The following is a 13,351-nucleotide window of genomic DNA, read 5'->3' on the forward strand; positions in this document are numbered from 1 at the left end:
ACAAAGAGCAAACAAGAAAATGTTGATAAATTTCTTATTTCATAATTACTCGTCAAATTACCAACTATAACCTATTTCATCAATAACTTTATATTAGAAAAAAAAAACAAACATATCAAAATTCATAGAGGTAGAGTCAGTTACAGTTTAACTTTTTATTTTTTCACTGAGACATCGTTTTTAATTAGGTACCTACCTAACATAATTTATTCTTACGAATTACGCATATTTATGATTTATTAAAACAATGCATTTTTACACTACTGTCTACTGCAACAAACGTGATGTGGCGTTTCATTGATAAAATATTTGTTTTAATTTATATTATGTATTATAATGAATTGTCAATTGGTACTGCCTTTATAAGAGAAATGTGATGAAAACTTAAATGAATGACAAACGCTTTTTTAGATTAGTACTTTCACCGATTTACCAGTCCAATAAAATAACTAAAATGGCTTATTTGGTATTATTAATAGTTAGATTTTACCTCTAATATTACTTTCGTTTTTATTGGCCTCTGGAATGTTATTTTCAATCAATTCGATAGCAATTTTATTCCATAGAGATAATGTTTACGATTATGTATTAGAAAAGCTTTGATGATAATGCCGGTATAATAATGTAATGAACATTGTTGTTGTATGTTTTATTTTTTATCGTCGGTGTTATACCTAGTATATGGGTGGTGTTAATTTTGTATACTTTTGTAATAATAGTTTAAAATATCTCCTTACCTTTATTTAGATACTTAAGTTTAGTCAGCCAGTCAAGCCATTAAGTCAGCAAAAGCTTATATTTTTCCCTTTTTGTTATTCGTCTGGTTTTCATCTGGTTTTATACATAGGTACATTTAAGAATTAACGCGGGTGCAGTTTGTCCAAACCCTGGATTAAAAATATATGTGCGTGTCATGTGCGTGTAGTAGTGTACTCACGTAAGAAGTGAAACTTCTTTATGACCTTATTTTTCAAAAAAAATTTACTAAGTATATGCAACTTTACAGAAATACGTCGAATCACGTGTGGTAGGGATAAGAAAAAGATGGCGCGTAACGGAAAAATGTCACGCGTAACGAAAAAATGTTACACTAAATTTTTTTCCAACCCCGATAAAGAAGTTTCACTTCAAAAATTTAATCAAACAATAAATTCAATTTGTATAATTATTATTTATCTATATAATAACTTTAAAATTAACACAATATGTTTTCTTTTAATTACTTAGTTGAAGAACCATAATTTTTTAAATTATTATTGCTTCATAGTTTCAGTAGTCGAAGTCTCTAATAATCTGAAAATCTGTAAAAGGTATACATATGTGTATTGTGTATATAGACTATAGTTCTTTAACATTCATCTATAAAATAGCATCGTTATACAATGTCAATAAAATGTTCAATTTCCAGTGCATTCTCTGAATCGCAAAGCAATTGAAATCATTAGAGCAGCGCGTGCCGTCGACACGTTTTTGCCTCCATCACATCAGTGCGGTCCGAATCGAATGCAGTGATTGATGGCCAACCTTCCGCGTGCTCTCATGACATCACGACTATATGGATGCTCGTTCCGAAATCGATATAAACAGTAAAGCTCCAGCCCGTTACACAATCGCCGGTGTAATCGCCCATGCAATTATGTCTGCACGTTCGACACGTCATACGGTCATACATCACATCTTAATCAACATTTTTATTCTGAGAGCATTGCCCTTGAATTATGGCGAGCTATTAACCTAATGTGTTATACTTACAACTACTGTAATATAATAATAATAATAATAAGGGCGTAGGGATGTGACGACCCCATCGCCCACGGTTGAAATATCTATGGTCTACGTGACAATAGATATTTCACCCGTGCAGTCAGTCAACCCGCAGGACACCTTGTGGCGGGGTGTCGGGGAGTAGCGACCCCGCGGGAACCGAGCGCTCCCGGGGGAGGCCCCTGTCTTCATCTCCGGCTTGCCTTCACCGGCCGGTCGGAGTGAAGCCTGACGAGGACAGGACCCCCACCTCTGGCTTGCCTTAACCGGCCGGCCAGAGTGGAGTCGCGAGAGCTTTTAGCTCGAAGGGTGGATGCGAAGCGTAAGTGGCGAGTGGGCACGTGATGCTGGACCCTCAGGGAGCGCGTGATCGTAGTTTAAAGTCCAGGGACGCCTCTCCACCCTTAGCTGCTCACAATATGCTGCCCCCTTGTCGCACTATTGCAGCGACTTATTTCGGGGGCCCATACAGTGAGAGGGCGAGTCACCACCTGCCAACAATTTTTTGCTATATCTTAGTAGAAAGGCAGGTGCCATAGTCTTCTATAGTCCTTAATTCCGGTCCATTAACATCCCCTTCCATAGCCCAGTTTATTTTGTTTCCTTATCTTGCAATAGTCCTACATCGGCCGCGGACTGCCCAGGGCTGTATCTCTATAGTGCAGTCATGGGCAGGCTGCGGCTGGTGTCCCACAACACAGTAAAGTTCTCGAAAGGGCCTCTGCGTGTTGGATCCGTGTCCCCACGTAAGCCTTCCAAAGGACCGGGTACTTTCCTTATGACCCGTGTATTATGGAACTGAGATACATAATAATAATAATAATAAACACATTTATTGTCAGAATCATAAAGTGATTACAAAAATTGATTTACAAAGGAAAAACAAATAAAAGAAAAATAATAAGAAGCTTATTCCTAAGAAGAAGTAGGCAATGTGGCAGTGAGTGACCTGACAAATGGAGCCAACTCAGTTTATGATGGCAAGGTGATTAATACCTTACCACCACTGATTTTCAGTGACCCCAAGGTGACTATTGGAGTTTCAGTGAAAGATATATTTCTATTAATATGTATATAATATCAGTATGTAATTATGTATATAATGTAAATAAATAAAGTGAAATTATGTATACAATGTTAATAATTATAATGATAGATAGGCAGAGAATAAATGCGTATATAATATTATGTTATATAATAGATATTTAATGTGTAATTCGATACAAATGCACTAAGTGTTAGAACAGGATTTTAAAATATGTTTCCGGTATTGGAAACGAAAATTATTAATATTTGTCAAACTGGTTAATGGTGGTGGGATGTTGTTCCAACACTTAGTGGCATTGTATCGAAAGCTACCCTTGAATGCTGCTGAGTGGTGCTTGGGTATGGATAGTTTACAGTTTGCAGACCTAGTTAGGTAGTTTAAGGCACTTCGTTCACCTACCCATGCGAGTTTTTCGTAGAGATATGTGGGTATTTTCGACTGCATCAATCCAAAAAGTAAAGTGGCAAAGTGTACCTGGCGTCTTTTTTGCATATTAAGGACGTTTGCGGTATTAAGGTAGGGGCTCACATGACTTCTTGGAGGGATGTCCCAGCAAAAACGCGCACACGCATTTTGTACCCGCTGTATCGCTGTTTGTGTGCGAGAAAGAAGTCTGGGGCCATAAACAGTGTCGGCGTAATTGAATCTGGAGAGGATAAGAGCATCACATAGTTGAATGCGTAGAGGTGTTTCGATATAGTTTCTTATTCTATAAAGCATTTTTAATTTGTAGAATGAGGTGGAGATTGTTTTGTTAATGTGTTTATCAAACCTAAGGTGTTCGTCAAAAATTAGTCCCAAGTTACGTGCCTCATGCACACGATCAATTTTTCTTGAATTTATTGTTATGACAGGATCGTGGTTAGCTATTTTTTCAATTACTTTGGGATTTCCTAATATAAGGTACTTGGTTTTGAGGGGATTCAGAGTCAAGGAGTTTTTTTGTGCCCAAGAGTCAATTCGCTTAATGTCAGAATTCATGTGGTCAAGTGCTTGTGTAGTTTCACTAGGATAGAATGAGAGATAGAGTTGTACATCATCCGCATATATCTGGTAACTGCAGTGTTTAATGTTGTTTATAATATCTGCGCTGTACAAAATAAATAAAAGTGGCCCTAATATTGATCCTTGCGGAACTCCTCTTCCTATGTTGGTACATTCTGAGAATAACCTGCTTCCATCCTCTTTTGTGACCATTACAGTTTGCATTCTATTACTTAAGTAGCTTTTAAACCACTTGATGCTATTATCACTTAATCCGTAGTAGGCTAGTTTGGAGAGAAGCAAAGTAATATCTATAGTATCGAATGCACGTGAAAAATCAAGTAGCAGTAGTAGAGTTCCCTTTCCTTCATCCTGCGCTCCTATCACAGAGTCAACTACATCCAAGAGTGCAGTGGTGGTACTTCTTTTTTTCCGAAAACCGGACTGGTGATCAGGGAGTATGTTGTTCCTCTCCAGGAATTCTAATAATTGTTTATGAACTATTTTCTCGATAATTTTGGATATACAGGGGAGGAGACTTATGGGACGTAGATCATGTAGGTTTTCAGGATTATTTATTTTAGGTTTAGGAATTACCAGGGCATGCCGCCATAGCTCCGGGAAGGTGCACGTCTGAATGGATCTGTTAATTATATGTGTTATCACTGGTAATGTATTTGGTAAGGTAAGTAGTAACATATCTAGTTGTATGTCATCTATCCCTACAGCTTGAGATTTGAGTTCTTTTATATGTTTGTGGACTATATCTTCATTGACAAATTGAAAATCAAATACAGCAGTACCATATCTATTAAGATTGTAAAATGAGATAGTTGATATATCAACTTGAGTGGTGCCTGGGATATTTAAAAAATGACTATTTATATTATGAGGGTTATTAAGATGTGTTGGAAGGATGCAGTTCTTGTTGGGGTTTAAATGTTGCTTGAGATGTTTCCACATGAATTTTGGTTTATTTATGTTGTTATTTATATATGAATTGAAATATGCCTGTTTTTCTCTATGAATTGCAAATTTAACATAATTTTTTAGATCCGTGTAGAACTTTTTGTGTACATCAAGTTTACTCTTGCGCGCTGTAACATGAGCTTCATCACGACTTTTCATCATCATTTTCAAATTGTATGTAATCCATGGATATTGCTTGTCCTTGATATAGATGGTTCGTTTTGGAGCAAAAAAATCAAATAAGGATAAAATATAACTGGTAAGAGTAATAACAGCATTATCGACGTCATTGATTTGTAATAGGTTATCCCAAATAATGTTATTCAAAGATTGTTTGAAGACTTCCTTGTTGATGTCTCTGATCGGTCTGTATGTAAAATGTTTGGGTTGCATTTTTTCTTTGGTTATGTTGAGGACACATGTTACAAAAGCATGATTGCTGAGTGCCTCAATATAGTCAACTGTGACATGTGAGACGGGTGTGTTTGTACAGACTAAATCCAACAATGTTTCAGTTTCGGCTGTGAAATGCGTGGGTTCAGATATATGTTGTTGTAGTTTGTAGGTATTTAAAAAACAGTCCAATTTCATAAAATTCGGGTGACAGGGGTTGAAAATATTTATATTGAAGTCTCCTAGTAGTACCATATAGTCGCACCAGATAAAAGATCCGATAGATTCTGACAGAGCTTCAAAAAATATTCCAGCATCCAACCATGGTGGACGATATGCGGTTCCTATAACTAAATTTTTACCTCGTACTACAAGCTTGAGCCACATTTGTTCAACGGCAGATGGAGAGGGATTAGATAAAATACGCACTTGAAACCCTTTTTTCAAATAGAAGCCTACCCCACCTCCGCGGGTCCGCACACTGGTTGGTCGAGGTACATGGTGCAGCCGGTATCCCGGGACAACAGGAGCACGTCCCTCCTCACCAGCCCTCAGCCATGTTTCGTTTATAGCCATTATATCAACAGAATGGCGCTGCATCGCCACGAGGAACTCGTCGTGCCTATTACCCAGAGATCCGGGATTTAAAAAACCAAATTTCAGATTATGTTTACAATTGAAGACCAATTATTATCTTTAAATGAGAAAAGAATAAAAATAAAATAGGGTAGGTGTATAGAATAATAAGTAAATATACTATATATATATTAGGATGATAATATAAGTATTCAGTAATACATACATAGAATATAAATATTATGGAAATTATTTTTATGGAAAATTTAATCATTACCTTATGTGAGTATCCATACAGACATGCATACAGAAACTTGTTTTTTCTTTTATTACTGAGGAAACTAGAGTCAAAGTCAACATCACTGCCACATAGCACTGTTAAAGAAAACAATGAAATTATAACATAAAATAGAATTAAACTTAGATAATAAGTCACATAATATGTGCAATTATATTTATATCTAGGTAAGCGATAAACATGTTTAAGAGAAGTTATTTTAGCTTTTGTGATGAGTTTATACAATAAAAATATAATAATTAGACTGTCGTAGTAAAAAACAACACTGCCATATAACACTATTAAAGAAAACAATGCAATAATAACATAAAATAGAATTAAACTTAGATAATAAGTCACATAATATGTGCAATTATATTTATATCTAGGTAAGCGATAAACATGTTTAAGAGAAGTTATTTTAGCTTTTGCGATGAGTTTATACAATAAAAATACAATAATTAGACTATGGCAATAAAAAACAACACTGCCACATAACACTATTAAAGAAAACAATGCAATTATAACATAAAATAGAATTAGACTTAGATAATGAGTCACATAATATGTGCAATTATATTTATATCTAGGTAAGCGGTAAACATGTTTAAGAGAAGTTATTTTAGCTTTTGTGATGAGTTTATACAATAAAAATATAATAATTAGACTGTCGTAGTAAAAAACAACACTGCCATATAACACTATTAAAGAAAACAATGCAGTAATAACATAAAATAGAATTAGACTTAGATAATGAGTCACGTAATATGTGCAATTATATTTATATCTGGGTAAGCGATAAACATGTTTAAGAGAAGTTATTTCAGCTTTTGTGTTAAGTTTATACAATAAAAGTACAATAATTAGACTATGGTAGTAGTTAACAAACCTATAAAAGCTTAGACTTGTATTAAAAATTGATATTAATGAAAGAAAACATACATCAAAATAGTTCACATATGAAAAACCTTATCCAAATCGTCCTCTGTACGTATATTGATAACTTTAGATTTATTGTCCTGCCTAGCGTAAATTCGGCCCCCACGAGTCCATATAAAACGCCAATTTTTGGTGCGTCCCAGCTTCTCCCGTGTGAGATAAAAAAGATTACGGTTTTCGTATGTAAGATGTTCGTTTAGGTAGAAACGGCATGGATCCCCGCTTAGCCCCGTCCCGCTGGTATCGGCGCTGCGTCGCACGCGCGCCGCCTGCAGTAGTTTATCACGCAAGGGTTTGCGGGTGAGACGTACTATTATGGGACGTGGTTGCGAGCTGGACTCAGGCAGACGCTTAGGCCCACGCCGGTGCGCGTTCGCTATATCTCGCTCATCTAGGGTTAGACCAATTTTTTGTGCAAGTGTGATAGTGATGTGCAGTAGATTCTCTCCATTAGATTCAGGTATACCAGTAATCTCAACGTCATATAGTAGTTTCTCTTGTTCGGAGTCGTTCAGCTTTCCCTTTAGGGACTCAATCAATTCCTGATTCTGTTGGACTTGTTTCTGGCCGATCTCGATACATGGTTCAGATTCAATATGTGATACGCGTTCCTCTATACTATCCAACCTTGAGCCAAAATTGGAGACCAGAGTGGATAGACGAGATATCTCTGAACGGAAGCTGGATAACTCGGACCGTAGAAGCTTGATCTCTTGTATTAGAGATGTTGAGCCCTGTGGGGAGGTGCTGACATCTTCAAAGTTATCCGATTCTTGGCTTTCAGGCTGAGTATCATCAACAGTTTTAGAGGTTGTTTTAGTAGTACATATTTTGCAAATCCACTTGTTATTATTACGGGACGACGGGCTTATATGATTACACTGCCTGTGGTAAGTTATATTGCATTTATTACATTTTGTGCTATCTGACGCCCCGAAGAACTTTCCACAACTGTTGCATTTGTTTGCCATGTTTATTCAAGCTTCGATTTAAGATGAAGGACGATTAATTATGTAAAATATAAACGTGATGGCCCAGATTATAACGTTTTGTATATAAATTGTGTATAAATGACTTCAAATCGTACTTAGCACTTAGCACACTTTCAGATGTTCGGTTGAGAATTTTAAATCGGCTCACGGCTGTTTGACAGTTGGCACTTTTTAATAGGTAACGTTTTTACACTAATGCAGTATATAAATTAAAGATTTATATGGTTCGTTATTGAATAGTAGGTTAGATTATCACTCAAATACACATTTAGAACTTTCTAGCTATGATAAAATACTTTTTAAAATATAAAATTTACGGAGCTTAAACTGACACTCCAACTGTCACGAACCTATATACTGTAAAAATTAGGGAAGTGAATAAATAATCGATTATTACTTTAATCGATTATTTTTTTTCCATTTTCGATTTTTTATAATCGATTTTATTAATGGTAAAAATCGATTTTTAATAAATCGATTATAAGAATTACACAATTTAAATCGATTTTTGTAAATAGTGCTATCTGTGCGATGGATGACAAATTATGAGACTAAAGTTGACAGACTAAAAATATTCATGATATTTGATGGCAATTAAATTATTATAAAAAAAATGTGTGCATGAACTAGTGTACAAACGTAAGAAGTGAAACTTCTTTAAGACCTTATTTTTCAAAAAATAATTTACTATATGCAACTTTACAGAAATACATCGAATCACGCGTGGTAGGGATAAGAAAAAGATCGCGCGTAACGGAAAAAATGTCATGCGTAACGAAAAAATGTTACACTACATTTTTTTCCAACCCCGATAAAGAAGTTTCACTTCAAAAAATTAATTCAAAAATTTCACATGTGAAAATTAATAAAAATTACAAATGAAAATTTTTAGAAGCATTTTTTTACTGTAATAAAATTATAAAATTTACACCTGACAGCTAACTTCAGTATTATGAAATAATTGGTAAGTAAGTTTACTGAACAAGTCGATAAAAAAATCAGCGCCATCTGTACTCCATGTATTTGTATATCTATATTCACAAATATATAGGTATATATAAATGCATGGAGTGTTCAGGGTCATGTCCGGTACATGGTCCGGTATTGGGGCTTTTACCTTACATCGAATAGGTTTTTTCGCATAAAAAGTCGAGGTGAAAACAAAAATCGATTATTTTTTTTTCAAAAATCGATTTTTCACAAATCGATTTATTTCTAAACAAAAAAAATCGATTATTGATTAATCGATTTTTCTGAATCGAGGTCACATCCCTAGTAAAAATGACAACAGATGTAACATTAATTTGATTTATTAGAGAGAAAGGTTTGAACATGTTTCGGGCCATAGGTATGGCATGCAATTTCAATGAAAGTAGGTCCTAAATATGGTTATTTAGAACATTTCCGGCATTTGAATAAAATAGAAGAGAAACGAAGTATTAAATTTAAGAAACAATCATGAGATTCTGCGGTTAACAATTTAGACGGTGTCTCCAGTAGATGACAAACCGCGCAAACTGTTTGCTTAACGGACTTCTCACGGCAATCTCGGATGACCGCTCGGAACCTTATTCCGATGATCGTATTTAAGTCGAAATAGGCTAAGAATCAAAGGCCGGAACATACGCACAAGTAGAACATCGAAAATTTGAATAATGACGAGCTAGCGGAATATTTCGTTTTTTTAACGCTACGGTGGCTGCGCTGGCGGGGAAGACTGAAGATATACCTACTCCGAGACAACGTACCTAACGCTCAACATTGTGATATCACCGTTATTCAGACGAACATTGAGGATTAGTCTTAATTTACCGTATTTCATTAAAACTATATGCCAATATTGTAAAAAATACACAAAAAATTATCACCTATAGCGTAGTGTAACTAGGTAGGTACCTATAGTTTTTGTACTTAAGATTTGATATTAATTTTAACCTCCTGGGGCCTGCGGTCATATATATATTACATAGACAATAAAAAAATATTTCAACGCCATCTTTTGCGTATATGCGGGAATAATACCTCAAATCGATGTAGTGGTATGTCATCCGCTATATTAAACGGTTTTTGGTTTTATAAGTGTCAGTGATTTGAAGTATTCTCATTTCAAAGTTGATGGTGGCTGTGCGACGGTAAACACGTGGTCAGTAATCTTAGATTTCTAGTGGAACCATTAGTATATTGCAGTATATCTTTGTATATCTAATTATAATAGATATGATTTCTGCAACCGCAATAGTTATTTTGTAAGATAAATCTAAAACTTGTGAAAAATATGAATGTTTACTTTTATGTCATACTGGTAGGACATTTGGTCTCAATTCTTGCCAAATTGGTATTGGTTACAAAGACCCCATGTATTACCTATATGACATTCTTTAGTTTATGTTACAGATATTATTATAATTTACAAGGATTATAAGATACTGAGATCTACCAACACCTGGATGAGTCAAATATTGACCTATATGATGGACCTATGGAGTTTCTTGCCGTTTCTTCTCCATAGATACTGCTTTCCGAATCGGTGGTAAATGTTAATACTGTTATGACGATTCAAAAGTGCTTTTAGAAGAAGTCTAATTGAATAAATAAATGTTTGAGATGAAGATAATCCCCCAAATGATACCGATGAAGCCGCCCAATAACCAGAAATTGATTCTTCTTCCATTCGTCCTATGAGTATGAGTCACGTCAGAATGGAATCGTCACTATGTATGTCATCTTCAGTTGTTGGCAGACCATCTCGGGGACGCACATGACGTGGACCAAGTATTATAAGAGGCTGACCGAGAGGATGGATTAGAAATAAGACCTAGAGGTGGACGTGACAGTATAAATACACCGCCGCGCCAGTGCAAAATACTTGAACTGGTCGTTGCTCACCCTTAAAAATACATATCTTTGAACCAGGGTACAAAAAATTGACACAGAACAATGGATAGAATAATAGATATTTGGATTCAAGTTTAAAAATATATAATAACTAAAAAAACATGTAGTTTTTCTTCATTTTCATAAACTTATTACACTTGGAACTGGGACCCCCTGTAATATATACATGACATAAAGAAAATCCAAGTTTTCCACGAAAGATTTTTTTTTCCATTTTTTTGCATATCTATAATTGCATTAGAACAGATACAGCTAATTTTTATTAAAAAAGAAAGAAAAAAAATCCTGGGTCTCAGGAGGTTAAATTAAAGTTTGTGTGGTAAATTACATTAACGATTCTTGGTATTGTTTGTTGGCTGTGGAGAATCGCTTTAAAAACTCATTACAAAATGTTAAAGATAAATTGTATTTGCACTATTTGTGCGTTCTGGGTCCGGTAACCGAATAGATACGACATTTGTAGAGCATGCGGGACTAACTGGAAACTTTGTATATTGCCTTACTATGTTGTATAATACTTATCTAAGTGAGCTGCAAAAATGGGGGTTGATTTTATACCTTATTAACAACGTAAGAAAATATTAAACATGTTTACGCCTGCGCCTGCCTAAATTATACTTATATTTTGGACTAGCTTCCGCCCGCGACTCCGTCCGCGCGGATGTCGGTCTTTGCGTGGATGGTTTATTTCTCCATTTTGAGTAACTCGGACAATGACATCTTATAAATATCTATTGGACCCAAATACGGCTAGGTCTATAATAATACGCAACGTGTGTTCGCGATACCTACTACAGAACAACGTCTATGGATAACTGAAAAATTGAGATTAATTTTTTTTCTACGTATTTTTCCAGGATAAAAAGTATCCTATTTTACGCCCAGGATAATAAGGTATAATTATACCAAGTTTCATCGAAATCGAACCGGTAGTTTTCACGTGATGTCTTCACATACAGACAGACAGACAGACAGACAGACAGACAGACAAAAATTTTTTTAATCACATATTTGGGTTTGGTATCGATCCAGTAACACCCCCTGCTAGTTATTTTTTCAATATTTTCAATGTACAGAATTGACCCTTCTACAGATTTATTATATGTATAGATTAGGCGGCTCCATAAACAGCACAAACAGTGACCAACCTCTCCGACTCTATCCATACTTAATATTAGAAATGCGAAAGTAACTCTGTCTGTCTGTCTGTTACTCAATCACGCCTATACTGGACCTATTTGCATGATATTTCATATTTGGTATAGAGACATTTTGATAACCGAGAAAGGACATAGGCTACTTTTTACCCCGGTACATAGGTAAGATAGGTTTTATCCGGGAAATCCCACGGGAACGGGAACTATGCGGGTTGCGCGGGCGATGCCGCGGGTGGAAAGCTAGTATGATATATAACTACTGAAAACTTATATGAGGAGAAACTCTATCGAGAAAGATAAGTGGATAGAGTACAAACAAATAAATTACACAGTTAGTCTCGTTTTAATGGGAATCTCATTGGAACTATTTCACTATATTTTATTCCAGGAAGAAATTCTCATCTCACAGAACACTAATAATTCCCCTTCATAATTTTCAGTATTCATAACCTACACGTATTTAAGTGCCTGATAGTACCTATGCAGATATAATAATTATACCTATTAGAAGACATATTTTTCCATGTCATGCTAATTATGTATGGGAATGTTAATAATAGTTTTTATGTTACGGTATTAGACATGTTATCAAAGATACATAACGGTGCAAATTCATTGCCGTTTATGGTAAAGGAATTCAATAGACCGTGTCTTATTAAAGTCTATCAAATAAAATACTCATACGCTAATTACTTTCAATGAGCTATCAATATTCTTATTTCTTATGACGCGGACGCTAAGACTTCCTTGGAAAGAACAATAATTTCCAATCTTGAACCAAGTAGGTAGGTAGGTAAGTAGGGACTTCTTAATCTAGACATTCATATAGATACCTAAATAGGGTCTCCCACTATTGGTATACTAAGCGCGAATGGGACTTGTAGTTTTGCATACACTGATCACCTAAAAAATACTTAAACAACAAAATTACGCCAAAAATTGTTTGCTTGACTTTTCCCTAAAATCCATGTTTTCGTCTCTAGCTTCGCGCAGCCGGCATATACCGCTTCGCTAATGTGAGCATTTTGTCTATGAAAACATAATCTGCGTACAGTGTACACATAGTTTTAAGAATTCATCTGGAATTTTATAAGTATTTTTACGTACTCAGCGTACGCAAACCTTCTTGGGGCTTAGTATACCCTTGCTGGGACACTCTGTATACTTACTTCGGTACTCATTACAATTTACATTATAGATATTAAAATACTTGATAATTGATTGTTAAAAAAAAAATATATCAAGGAACGCTGAGAATGAAAATGCGAGAGCTCGCCTTGCACGCCTCTAGATAAATAATAATTATTTTCATACAATGCGACTGTAATGAGTCACTTCGTAATCGCCGTTACAACGA

At 35.2% G+C, this 13,351-nt stretch overlaps 1 protein-coding gene across 1 annotated transcript; it reads right to left on the bottom strand.

Moving 5' to 3' along the window:
- Positions 1-2,581: 2,581 nt before the first annotated feature.
- LOC123694570 lies at positions 2,582-7,921 on the bottom strand. The gene is made up of 4 exons (XM_045640036.1): positions 7,123-7,921; positions 6,012-6,979; positions 5,623-5,780; positions 2,582-3,458 (listed from the first exon to the last, which is right to left on the bottom strand). Exons 1-3 carry the CDS (start codon positions 7,919-7,921, stop codon positions 5,739-5,741), a joined length of 1,809 nt encoding a protein of 602 aa, XP_045495992.1. The 3' UTR covers positions 2,582-3,458; positions 5,623-5,738.
- Between the last annotated feature and the right edge of the window lie 5,430 nt (positions 7,922-13,351).

The sequence above is a fragment of the Colias croceus genome, chromosome 9 (assembly GCF_905220415.1).
Source record: "Colias croceus chromosome 9, ilColCroc2.1".
Classification (NCBI taxonomy): domain Eukaryota; kingdom Metazoa; phylum Arthropoda; class Insecta; order Lepidoptera; family Pieridae; genus Colias; species Colias croceus.

Excerpts from the sequence above, each read along its gene's own strand:
- LOC123694570 (XM_045640036.1), bottom strand. The coding sequence starts at position 7,921 with ATGGCAAACAAATGCAACAGTTGTGGAAAGTTCTTCGGGGCGTCAGAT. Across the intron at positions 6,980-7,122 it reads ACATCTTACATACGAAAACC|GTTTTTCATATGTGAACTAT; the intron begins GTAATCTTTTTT and ends GATTTGGATAAG. Across the intron at positions 5,781-6,011 it reads TGTATGGATACTCACATAAG|GCACGACGAGTTCCTCGTGG; the intron begins GTAATGATTAAA and ends TCTGGGTAATAG.